This window comes from Phyllostomus hastatus, unplaced genomic scaffold (assembly GCF_019186645.2).
Source record: "Phyllostomus hastatus isolate PE091 unplaced genomic scaffold, TTU_PhHast_1.1 phas_contig_210, whole genome shotgun sequence".
Lineage (NCBI taxonomy): Eukaryota > Metazoa > Chordata > Mammalia > Chiroptera > Phyllostomidae > Phyllostomus > Phyllostomus hastatus.
Window position 1 is genome coordinate 30,581,590 of NW_025333737.1, and position 12,679 is coordinate 30,594,268.

At 59.1% G+C, this 12,679-nt stretch overlaps 2 protein-coding genes across 9 annotated transcripts in view; both read right to left on the minus strand.

Moving 5' to 3' along the window:
* ZNF385C (zinc finger protein 385C) overlaps positions 1–12,679 on the minus strand; it is a 52,416-nt gene that overhangs the window by 7,889 nt on the left and 31,848 nt on the right. For 6 of the 8 annotated variants that reach the window (XM_045836490.1, XM_045836491.1, XM_045836488.1 and 3 more), the window contains exon 3: positions 1,046–1,194. In XM_045836490.1, coding sequence (XP_045692446.1) covers positions 1,046–1,194 — 149 coding nt within the window. The remainder of the gene's footprint in view (positions 1–1,045; positions 1,195–12,679) is intronic. The other 2 variants (XM_045836492.1, XM_045836495.1) reach the window with 1 other exon arrangement.
* On the minus strand, positions 2,058–6,168 carry CUNH17orf113 (chromosome unknown C17orf113 homolog). Its single transcript, XM_045836487.1, is given in 5 exon segments — positions 2,058–3,014; positions 3,016–4,130; positions 5,604–5,872; positions 5,875–5,992; positions 5,995–6,168. Coding segments are annotated over 5 exon segments (2,022 nt in total). The 5' UTR covers positions 6,142–6,168; the 3' UTR covers positions 2,058–2,641.

Here is a 12,679-nt window from a genome sequence, read left to right on the forward strand (position 1 = left end):
GGCAAGTGACCTAGGACCAGAGGCCCTCCCCCCATGGCTCAGGCTCCTGGGGACCTCTGTGCAACCCTGGAGGCTGGGATTCCTCGGGGTGACTGAGGCGAGGGGAGGGGCTTGTTGATGATGACATTTGATTTTTCAAAATTAAAAAACGGGGCATGCCTGACAGCTCCTATACTGAAGTCTCATTCATGCTCACTACACTTGTTTTTCACCCATATACACACGTGGAAATACACAGACCCGTATACACACAGAGGGCACCTGAGCCCTGGCTGGTGTGGCTCAGTGGACTGAGTGCCAGCCTGTGAAGCCAAAGGTCCCCAGTAGGGGGCGTGTGTGAGAGCCAACCGATCAATGTATCTCTAGCACATTGATGTTTCTCTTTCTCCCTCCCTTCCCCTCGCTCTAAAAATAGGTAATAAAATCCTTAGAAAGCAGAGACTACAGAGCTTACAGACAGTTACAGGTGACAGAGACATGCAGAGTAATACAGTCTCGCACACACAAACGGCACACAGCCACAGGCAAAGGCTCACTCCCTCCAACCCACGCAGAACACACTCAGAGGGTCAGATACACCAAACACACGCACAGTCCGCATGAAGACACAAAACACCTGTCCCAGGCACACATATCACATACCGAGAAACCAAGAGTTGTTTACAAACACACACACAGAGGACACCAACACTCACACCCACAAATAACAAAGACCCGTGGAAACACAGACTAAACTCAACTGCACACAGGCATACACAGGTCATTCACAGACGTCCCTAAACCAAAACTCCAGTGAGATCTGCAGTGCAGTCCCTAATGTCCCAGCAACTGGGGGAGCTGAGGGCGCCTCCTACTTCCTTGGCCCAGAGAGCGGGGCCCAGGTGGTCTCTACTTTGGGAGCGCCTAGTCCCTTGGGGGTGTTGGAGGAGAATGAGCTTCCGGTTAGACCCAGCTTCCCTGCCAAGCCCACCTTCCCGGCCCACCCCCCGGCCTAGCTGCATGCGCCCGCCCACCGGCCCCCGCCCCTACCGGGCCCCGCCCCTACCGTGCTGAAGTTGGGGAAGAGGCTGAGCGGGGCAGCACCATTGAAGTGGAAGGCCAGCAAGTGCTTGAAGTCCAGCGGGGGCTGCAGAGGCCTGGCGGGCAGGGGCAGGGAGGCCAGCAGAGGGCTGGGGGTGCTGGATGCCGGGCCTGCTGCAGGAGGGAGAAGGGCAGGGTCTGAAACGGGAGCCGCAGGGCCAGCACACCTGCGCAGTCGGAAGGGCAGAGCCCCCGTCTCCCTCTCCACCAAGGAGCACTGGCCCAGCCCAGGGTGGTTATTACAGCCCACCTCTGTGCCTCTCCCCTCCACTACCGGGGAAGCAGAAGCAGGGAATCCACAGCATAAGGCTCGCGGCCCAGGAGGATGACCCTCCCACCCCTACAGGGGCCCAGTTGAACCCCCCAAGGGGAGTCAAGCCAAGGGAAGGGACAGAGGTGTCAGGTTGGGCTTCCGACACACACGCACCACCATGGAGACGGCACGTGAGCTGAGTTTCCTCTTTATTGCAAATTAAACCCAAACCCTGGAGGCCTGGGGAAACGTCAGACCCCCTCCCCTCTTCTAACTCCCCCACTCCAGACCCCCACATCATTCTCAGCAAGGGCTGCCGCAGGGGGGGGGTGGGAACCCTTGGAAGCTGAATGAATGTGTCCCCCAGCTCTGGTGAGGCCCCAGCTGCTTCCACAGGAGGCAAAAAGCCCTCCAATAGCATGCATCCCTGGGTCTGGCCTGGATAGGAGTGGGGGGAGGGCTCAGTGTTGGGGGGAGGGGGATGGCACCATGGTTTCACAGTCTTTGGTCTTACAGCTCTGAGGCAAGGAACTTGGGAGAACCACCAGGCTTCAAGAAGTAAAAAAAAAAAAGAAAGAAAGAAAAAAGAAACAAATCCAGTTCATTTGGGACTTTTTTGGACCCTGTCAAAATGAAAAGAAGTCCTTTCAGATGTATATGTGACCACTATGAAAGATAGGTTTATTTCACGTTTATAGACCGGTGTGTCTCTATACGCTATGGTCACACACAGAAAAGCCTCAGGTGGCCTAGGGGTGAGAAGGGGAGCGAGGGTGCCACGGCCACCCCCCACCCCCCCAGCCGAGAGCCTGCGCACAGAGCGGTGCTGTGCTGTGCGGCGGGTCGGAAACAAGGCCAGCCATCTGCTCCTGCCCAGTCACATCAGAAGAGGTGCTGCCAGCGGGGAGCTGAGAAGCAGTCAAGGACCCATCGACTCTTCTTTCCCTCGATCCCTTCATTCTGGAGACGCCGTCTTCCTCCCCCGCACCAAGAACCCCCACCCCCAACGTTTTAGGGCCGAAACTTGAGATGAGTCCAGGGGGAAAGGGGTGAGCTACTCCTCACCGAATTCTAGAATGGTCGGGAAAAATATTTAGGGTACCCCAGAGCCTAGCATACTCTGCCCACTTGCCAGATCCCCCTTGAACCACCCCTCCTCCACAGCCCACGGGGCTGGGGTAGTACTCAGCGTGGAGCAGAGGAAGCATGGGGAAGGTGGGTGGAAGGTCACAGTTAGTGAGTCAGCTCGGATGCAGCATGGTCAAGTCCAGCTTGGCCCTTGAGTGCCCAGGGACCCAGGCTGGCTGGTTAGAAAGAAGGAGGCCACCCTCCCGTGAGCTTCGATCCCAGCAGCCCCTCCTCCCACCCACTTTCTAAGAACTTCATGGCCATCGCAAAGTCAAACTCGTGCAGTGGGGGACCATCCACAGCGATCTTGACCACAGGGTCGCCTCAGCCTTCCCCTGCCCCGCCCTGCCCCCACCACCGCAGCTCCCGGCTGCGGCCGACCTTGTCCAGGAGACCAGCGCCCGCGGGCAATGCCAAGGCCAGGGTGGCGAGGGCTGCGAAGTTGGGGAAGAGCTCGTGTAGCTCGGAGTGTGCGCATGCCAGCTTGGAGCACAGAGCCCGTGGGCTCAGCTGCCCCAGGCTGCAGACCACGCGCTTGAAGAGCGTAAAGTCGCACCACAGCCCGGGCGTAGACACGCAGCAGGAGCCGCAGCGCCCCTTCGCGGTACGTGCCCAACTCCTCAGGTGCCTGTGGGTAACGGTGGGGACCGAAGATCAGCGCAAACGTAGCTGCAGCGTCCAGCGAGGGTGCAGGGTAGGAGTCCCGCAGCCCGCTCCACATGGAGTCCAAGAAGGCCCCCTGCAGCTGCTCCAAGCCCCGGACTGCAGCCTTGGAGTAGCCAACCAGCTCCAGGCCACGGTAGGTACAGTGCCCACCGCCCAAGTCCGGGCTGGAGGATGCCAGTTCCTGCAGGAAGCCCTAGAGGTGTGTGCGACCGGAGCTTTGCAGAGCTTGGAGTGAGGCGGCAGCTGCCATCACCAGGGGCTGCAGCAAGGCCAAGTCCAAGTCTTCTGGCTGCAGGACAAAGGTGAGCTTCTGCATGCAGGGCAGAGTGTCCAGGAGCAGGTGGGTGAAGGCCACAAAGGTGAACTGGCGCAGGGCGAGGGCCAGGGCCCTAGCTGCTGGTGAGGCAGGGGCAGAGGCCTCCAGCGTGGGCACCAGGCAGGGCCAAGCCTCAGCTACTGCTCCCACGACAGGCAGCAAGGAGGCCCAGGGCACTGGCCGGGGTCCTGCCAGGTCGACGGCCACAAGGTCCAGTGCCGTCTGGAGTGCAGGGACCATGTGGTGACTGGGGCGGCCGTGGAGGCAGAACAGGGCATCCAGGACATTTTCATATTCACCTAGGTAGGCCAGGGGCTTGGGGGCCAGCCGGCCGGGGAGACCGTGGACCTCCAGAGGCAGTGGGCAGGTGGCCCAGAGCTGCAGGCCCACACCCCCCAGGCGGTCCCTGGGGAGGCTCAAGCTGAACCAGGCCAGCTTGGGTGCAGACATGCCGAAGGCCTGCAGGACGTCCAGGAGTTGGCCAGCAGTGGCCTCGCCCTCCCGTAGCTGCACATTTCCTAGGAAGGTGGTGGCAGGCTGGCCGTCGCAGGGGGACGCCGAAGTGGCAAACAGGGCCAGACTGGGGGACTCAGGACAGTCCGTGGTCTTGTCTAACACCAGCCCCACGTAGGGGGCCGCCTGCAGGCACTGGCAGGCCTCTGCGTGCAAGACACCAGCGATGGCCACCTGGGACAGCCAGAGAGAGAAGCAGAGGAGGGCGGTTAGACTTGTCCTGAGAACAGGAGGCAGACAGTACAGGGTGGCAGAAAGAGCTCAGGCCTTAGCATCAGAATTAGGGGCTAATCCCAGCTTTGCCATGTACTGGCTGTGTGACCTTGGGCCAATCATTTCACCTCTCTGAGCTTCCGTTTCTTCAGTTCTAAAATCGGGCTAATAGGTGTCCCCAATCTCCTCCAAAGGTTGTTGTGAGTTATAAATGTAATTTTTTGTTGTTGTGCTTAGGAATGTAAAATGCGCCCTGGCTGGTGTGGCTCAATGGATTGAGGGCTGGCCTGTGAACCAAGGGGTTGCCAGTTCGATTCCTGGTCAGGGCACATGCCTGGGTTGTGGGCCAGGTCCCCAGTTGGGGGCGTGAGAGGCAACCACACACTGATGTTTCTCTGGCTTTCTCCATCCCTTCCCCTCTCTCTAAAAACAAATAAAATCTTTAAATAATAATAATAACAACAAGTGTCGCAGGTTCGATTCCCAGTCAGGGTACATGGCTGGGTTGCAGGCCATGACCCCCAGCAACCGCACATTGATGTTTCTCTCTCTCTCCCTCCCTTCCCTCTCTAAAAATAAATAAATAAAGTCTTTAAAAAAATAAAAAATAATAATAACAAAAAAGACATGTCGAATGCTTTATGAACCATAAAGGTTCTACAGAGTTCGGTTTGTGCGTGTTTCTACAGCATCACTCGTCTGCCTTGTCCCCGGGGATCTCCCTCCTCTCCGCTGCTCCGGGATTCGCTGGTGGACGTGTTCAGTCCCCACTCCCGGCCAGCAACACAGGACCCCAGCCATGCACTGCCTGTCTCTCATCTCTCTGCAAGATGAGATCACCTCCCCCACCTCCCAGCGCCCAGGACTCGCACAACCAGCGCCTAGGACAGAGCTGCACTTTGCATGCTGCGGGGGCCACAGGGGTGACCCTGAGCCTGACATGGGCCGAGGACAAAGCAAAGGGAATGCGGACGTGCATGCCTGCTCCAGCTCCACCATTTCAGGCCCCGAGAGCACCGGGACCCAGTTTTTCAGTACAAGTAACAAATCCAGATTTTCATATGTAATCTTTCATGTTGTTAGACTTGGAAGTGAATTTAAGTTTTTCAAAACACACTGGGAAAACCAACAAAACACTTCCGTGGGCCAGTCAAGCCCCCCGGGGCCACCAGCTGGCTCTCTCTGGTCTAGGTAGCGAGGGGAGCGCTGCTGTGCCCGCGAGGACAGGACCTGGTCTGGCCGCTTCAGCACCACGCTCCCCGCAGCTGGCCCAGGGGCCTGGCACGCAGAGCGCTCTCCGTGAAGGCTCTGACCAGTGAAGGTATGAATGAAGCGCTCTGGCCGCTGCCCAGGGGCCTGGCATGCTGGCACTGGACCAGAGGGCTCAATGTCCTCCCTCCCCAAGCCCTCCCCCCACCTCTGGCTGCCACCCACCTGCATGTCCCTCACCCTCCTGGGGCTGTAGTAATTGCCACGTTCTGTGCCCAGCAGTGTCTGGCACAGGTTGAACCTCTGTAGCTCCAGCAGGGCAGAGCAGCGGTCATCAGGCACGTCCTCCTTGGCCATGCAGTACACAGCAGTCAGCACAGCCACTTTGGCCAGGTCCACCTCCACCTTGACGCCCCTGGAGGGAGGGGTGCTTGCCAGGCCTGGGTAGGCCCCTCCTCCCCCGGCCTCCAAGGTGGGCTGGCCCCCGTTGACAGAGCCTGGCGGTGGGCCCCCGAGGTCACGTGGCGCAGCAGAGCGTGGCGCTGGAAGTTGTCGGTGCCCGCGGTGAAGGCGTTCTCGGCTTTGCCGTGCTTGTTCCTCACCAGAGCCTGGCGGGGCGGCACTCGAGGCAAAACATCAGTTCCCTCTGGGAGTCGAAGTCCAGCCAGGGAAACTCCTCTTTCCAGTGCTCGTTGAGGTAACGCTTGCACTTCTTGTTGGAGTTGGAGGCCTCTCCAGCTGGTTTCTTCCCCGGGGGCACCATTCCTGCTCCAGGGGCAGGGCGCCCCCAATTCCCTCCCAAATGCTCTGACCCCTCCCCAGCTCCACCCCCACCCCACCCCCACCCCACCCCCACCCCACCCCCACCCCTGCCACACACAGAGGCACCTCCCTTGACAAGGGGAGCTGGTGGGGAGGCAGGAGAGGGGCAGCTTGCCAGACTAACGTGGACCGTCCATCTAACTTAGCTGGGAAAGTCTATTCCCGCTCCGCCGGTGGGAGACTGGAGACGAAAGAGACAAGGGAGGCTGTTAGGGAGTCCGCCGTGGGTTCGTGCGCCCCAGAGCTCTCCCGGGCTGAGGGGTGGGCGGGGCCCAATGCGAAAGAGCTACTGGGAGTGGGTGGGGTTATGCAAAGAGCCACAGAGCAGTTATCCAAAGTGGGGAGGGATGGGTGCCTGAGTCCCCCACCTGAGGCTCTCCCTCCACCCAGGACGAGGCATTGACCGGTGCTGACAGCTGAAGCAGCCACAACTCAGAGCTGGAAAGACTGGCACCATCTATGCAGCCACATTTTGTAGGTGGGTGGGGGCGCTGAGTCCCAGAGACAGAGTGGTTCTCAGGACCCAGGAGTCATTTCTGAGCCAGAGCAACAATTTAGACCTCCTGAGTCGTCGCCCAGAGGATGACGGATCCCTCCAGGCCACAGTCAGTCATTTCAACAGAAGGAAGCGAGCACAGAGCTGAGCTTCCGGAGCCACAGGACCGAGGAACTGGATTTGCTTTTCTCTGGTGCTCTCTTCCTCGCGCACATGGGCGCACGCACACGGGGGATGAGGTTTTGGGGAGGGGACCCCAGAAGTGGGGGCTGAGCCCCAGATTGAAGAGACCGGGCTGGTTGCCTGTATGTCCCTCACTCTACCCCCCCACCCTACCCAGGGCGCAAGGCCAGAAGGAGCAGTTCAGGACCAGAAGGCCATTATCCAGCTGATGGCTGAAACCTGCCTGTCCCCTCCTCTCTGTGCCTACGGATAATGCCAGTAACTACCATGTACGGAGCGTGAACAAGCTCAGACCCTGTGCTGTGCGCTCTGCAGTGACTCCAAGAGGAGACCAGGATTCCTCTTGCAGAGACTCGGAGGGTGGCATTGTCCTCATGTTGAACAGGAAGAGACTGAGGCTCAGAGACTTTGTGTGACTCGCCCAAGGCCCACAAGCAGTAAGTGCCCAAGGCAGGATTAGATCCCCAGTCCTCCGGACCCCACAGGCCACACTGGGACTCTGGCCTGCACCGTCTCGCTGGGTTACGCAGCTGCCTCCACCTCTGCAGCCGCTCCCCCAGGTTCGTCTGTCTTGCAGCAGCCAGAGAGCAAGGCCACCCACAAATCCGCCTGTCACTCCCTTGCTTCTGCCTCGTCAGTGGTGTCCTGTTGCCTGAGTGAGTCTACACACCTCACCATGGCCGTCCCCTCCCAAGCCTCTGCACACCTGCGGAGCCTCCTATCCATCAGTCACTCCTGTTTGCTCGGCCAACTCCAGATGCTTTCCATCCCCACACAGGACTGTTACTTTAGCTCCTGCCTTCATCTTCTGAGCCTGCAATTCCCCACCCCTCCTCTTTCCCTGGATCACTCCTATTTGTTCTCGGAGAATAGCTCGGACATCCCCTAGGCTGGTGTCTGCCCTCCTGTCTCCCATAATTCCCCGTGGGTAATTCTTCACAGTCCAGCATGGCAAGTGCCAGAGTTCTCCCTGCACCTCCGCACTTGGTTCCTGGAAGGCCGAAACCGCATTTGTTCATTTTCGGATCTCTAGGTCTCTGTACAGGGCTGGACACGCAGATGCCTCTCGGCACAAGACGGTCGTTGAAAAGAATGAAAGGATTTATTTTGGCTACGTGAAAGAGCCTCCTGTTTCTGAGGCCATTGGCTAGACGAGTTTCGCTCTGAGGAAGCAGCGACTGTCGTGTCCACCTGGTACTACCCCCAGCGCCCCGTGCGGCCCCTGGCACTTGGTGGGTGGGTGAAATAAGGGCAGATGAGTCGAATTCCGGGCACAGCTGTTCAGGGTAAGGGCAGGCACTCCAGGTTGCCACATGGGGGTGAACCTCGTTGGTCCTCTTCCCCTGGACCCTTAAGTGGCATTCGGCACTGCTCCCCACGCTGTCCTTGAAACACATTTTTTCCCCTTAGCTTCCAGGATTCTCTACATTCCTGATTTTCCTTCACATCAGCCACCCCTTGGCCTGTTCTATCATTTCCACCTCCTGTCCCCAACCTCAGCCTTTCCAGAGAGTTCGAGACCATCTCTACAGGACACTCTGAAATACACAGCCCCAGTCTGGGCCACCCCGCAGGGCAGCTCACCTCTCCACCCAACCACCTTCCTGGCTTGTCTAATGGAACTCTCCCTGTGTCCCCACAAAATATGCTCCTCTCCCTGGTGCCCCCAGTCCAGGAAACGGCCCGTCCTGCCACCCAGGCGTTCTGGGCAGAAGCATGCCCCTTTAAGCCGCACTCTCTCCACTTCCAACACCTGGTCTACCAGCAGGCCCTGGTGGACTCCACCTCCTCAGTCCACCTCTCACTCATCCCTTCTCTTGCCGCCGCTGCCGCCCTTCGCACCTGGGTTACCTGCCTCTCTTGCCTGGACTATGCCAGTTGCTTCCTGGTGGCTCTCTGGGTTTCCGCTCATACCCGTCTGTGCGCCATTCAAACCCTAGCAGCCAGAGGCGGCTTTTAAAACCCTGCTTGAAACCCTCCACTGCAGCCCGTGGCTCTGAGGCCAGGGCCAGAATCCTGCTCCACGACTGCCAAAGGCCCGGGCATTGCTGCTCTCGCTGGCAGCCACTTGTCCATCCGTCCCCTTCCAGCTATACCTGCCTTTTCTTGGTTGCTCCAGCGTGCCAGGTTCCCGTCCTCAGGGCCTGTGCACATGCTGTGCTTTCTTCCAGAATGTTCCCACGCTCCACTTCCCCTCTGGTCTTAGCTTAACTGGCCCCTCTTCAGAGGTTTCTCTAATTCTCCCTTCCTAGGAGGTCCCCTCCCTTCCTGTCACTAACCCATTTGTTCCCTCCATTGCACTCCCCACAGATTACAAATCTACTTATCTCTGTGCAGTTCTGTTGCTTGGTGTTTTGGTGTTCTCTCTCTCTCTCTCTCGCTCTCTCTCTCCCTCTCAACCCCAGAACCCAAGAGAAGGGGACCCAGCACATATACCACAAAATCTGGGGAGTGAGTGAATAAGGACGCCTGGGCTCTCAGGCAGGAGCAGTGGCATGGACCCTTGGGTGCCTGTTGGGTGGTTGAAACAGCTGCCTTTTGACATTGTTTCCTCCTAAAATCCTGCAGTTCAGTGACCTTGTCCAGCCCATCACCCAAAGCACCTTAGAAGGGGGAGGAGGTGCAAGGCCGAGTTTGTCAGATCCCTTCCCTGCCCCGAGAAACGGGTTCTCCTGCCCCGCTCTGCAGAGGGGACAAAACGACTGTCAGGCCTGGGGTGTTTCTGATAAAAGGTCAAAAGAGTAGGTAGGAAGGAGGCACGGAAAGATGGAGATTCTACAACTGCACTGTCCAATACGATACGGTAGCTGCTGGCCAAATGTGGCTGTTTAAAATTAATCAGAATCGCACCCTGGCTGGTGTGGCTCAGTGGATTGAACACCGGCGTGCGAACCAAAGGGTCGCCAGTTCAATTCCCAGTCAGGGCACATGCCAGGGCTGCAGGCCAGGTCCCTGCTGGAGGGTGCACGAGGGGCAACCACATACTGATGTTTCTCTCCCTTTCTTACCCCCTCCCTTCCTCTCTCTCTAAAAATAAACAAATAAATAAATCAGAATTAAATTACAACATTTAAAATTTAGCTTCTCAGTCGCACTAGCCACAGTTCAGATTCTCAATAGCAACCTGTGGGCCGTGACTAGTGGCTGTTGCATTACATAGCTCAGACCGAGAATGCTCACAACATCTCAGAAACTTCTATTGGACAGTGCCACTCAAAAAACAAAACAGGAAAGAAAAATAGACAAAGGTCTTGGATATTCCCCCACCCCGACCCGAGGGAAGCAGGCCGGGCAGAGTGTGGTCCAAGGAGACGCACGCCTCAGACCCAGGTCCCCTGCGCCTCTTCGCACCCTGGTCAGCGGGGTGGGAGCAGGCACGACTTGCCGGGCCCTGGGGCACAGTGCCTAGCTCTGCCACCCCCACTTCGCCCAGCATGTAAGCCTCAAATGTAGGGTTTATTTAGCCCCAGGATGGTAGTCCCCGGCCTCTTCCCCAACCTCCTTTGGGCGCCATCCTTTTGGGACCCCACTAAAAGAGTCTAAGCTCCTGGCAGAGAAGAGGTGGGCGACCCCTTCCCCGGCAGCCCGGGTGAGGCTGAGGCCCCCAGCATGCCTGGCCCCTCCTCCGGGGATGGAGACTCAGAGGGTTGGGGAACTTCTTCTGGGGGGCACGTGGGGGAGGATCCCTCAGATGGGTCTGTCGGAGGTACTGGTCCCAGACTGGCGATAGCCTACGCCCGCACGCAGGGCCCACAGCCCCTTTCATCCGCCCTCTGCCCGGCAGCTCTGGGAGGGGGCGCCCCGCCCAGCCCCGCCCAGCCCCAGTCCTGCCCACACAGACTCGCAGAGACACTGGAGCCACCATCTTGCACGGCGGACGCTCTGGCTGTGGTCTCCTTGGGCTTCACCGAGCGACAGCAGCCACTACTGGTAAACGCGGCGAAGAGGCGCCAGCAGCCAGCGCTTGCCGGGGTCACAGGCCGGGTGGTGGCGACCCCCACCCTGGGGTTCACCCAGTAGCACCCCTCTGCCGTCCCGCTGTGTCCCAGCCGCGGTGTGGCGTGCGCGCATAGCCCGAGGTCACCCGCATCCTTCCCCCGCCCCCCACCCCGCCGTGTGCACTGCAGCAGGAGCTACTGAGATTAGACGCAGGAAGGAGTCATTCATTCATCACAACTATCCGTGCACTCCCAGAGGAGCTCACAGGGGAGAGCTCCCAGGGGGAGTGCCAAACCAGGGAGAGCGTGTGGATGGAGGCTCCAGTCTAGCAAGTGTTCTGCGGGTTATGAACAAAATGTTTGGATCACAGAGGAGTGGGCAGTAAGCCCAAAGGTCTCCCGGAGAGTCAATTAGTTTTCACAGCGGGGCCAGGGACATGTTACCAGAGGAGGGGCATTCCAGGCAGGGGGACTGGCAGGACACGGGCATTTGACAGTGTGGGGGGCAGGCTCACACAGGTCCAGGTGGAGCGGCGGTGGGGGGTGGGCTGAGTGTGCCCTGGGCAGCGCCTGCTGCTGGGCGGCTCGCAGTGAATGCTGGGGGTTTTGACTTTCGGCCGGGTGGGGAACCTCAGGAGGTGTTTGAGCTGGGAGCTCAGAGTTTTAATCCAGTGAGTTATTTGTAGTTATTTGTAGCGGGGATGAAGGAAATGGCGTGTCAGGGAGAGGGAGGAGGGACCTCTTCCTGGAATGCTCAGGTGGGCAGGGGCCCCTCCCCACGGTGGGAGTTCCCTGCGGGAGGGCTGTGGGTTTGTGCGCCCCCACCCTTCCCGACCTGGAGTCTGGAGACCTGCAGTGGAGCTCGGAAGGGGACTTGGGCTGGACACGTGGCCAAGAGCCTCAGTTTCCTCACCTGCGAAATGGGAATTGCACCCCGGTGAAGGGGAAAGGGCAGGACCCAAATGGGTCTGAGGACCAATTGAGTTGCTGAGTGTGGAGGTCATTGGAAGTGGGGTTGCTGGGGCACTTGGTGACTCGGTCTCCCCTCCAGTCAGCACAAAGGCACCCAGAAGTGCCCTTCAGCCCCTCAGGACTGGGTCCCCTCCTCTCCCACACAAGGCCTAGGGTACACGTGGATTTGAGGTCAGAGGTCAGAGGTCAGGGCTTCGCTGGAGGCTGTTGGGAACTTCCCGGAGCCCCCTTCACCCTGTGCTGCTCTGCGCCGCCCACTGCCTGCCTCGGACGTTCACCGTGAACCCGGCCCCCAGGGCCGCTGGGATGGTGCGTGAGTTGTGGCACATGCACACACACGTGTGACCGCTTGAAGGGAGACACCACAGCCCGCACGCCTGCCCCAGGAAGGCACTGCACAGCCTGGCAGGTCTCAAGTTCTCTACCCACGAGCGGGTTAGGTGTAGAGGGTCTTTTCTGAGTACGTTTTGCAGCAGAACAGCTCTGCCTCGGCCGAGTGACTCAGAGCAGTCCCTCCCAACCCCGGCCAGGGGGGTCGCAGCTGGGACCCACAGCTCATTGGAAGGCTGCCTCAAGAGGGTGGGATTTTGCTTCGGTCAAACGTGAACGAATCAGACTGTGTGGCAGAAAAGAGGCCACCCCCAGGGGTCCAGCTGAGGCCGGGGCAGGAGACAGGGACAGGGACGGAGGACTCCTGAAATAACATCGCCCCGGCTGCCACCCCCAGGAGAGGCTCTGGGGAGACCACATTCTGCTGTTGTGCCACCACTAGGAGGGACACACGGAGGTCCACAGGCCCACACACACACAGATGGCTGCGGGCCCAGGCTCCCGGGCACACGCGTCTCCCCGTGAGGACACCCTGTATGCACACGGATGTATTCACACGC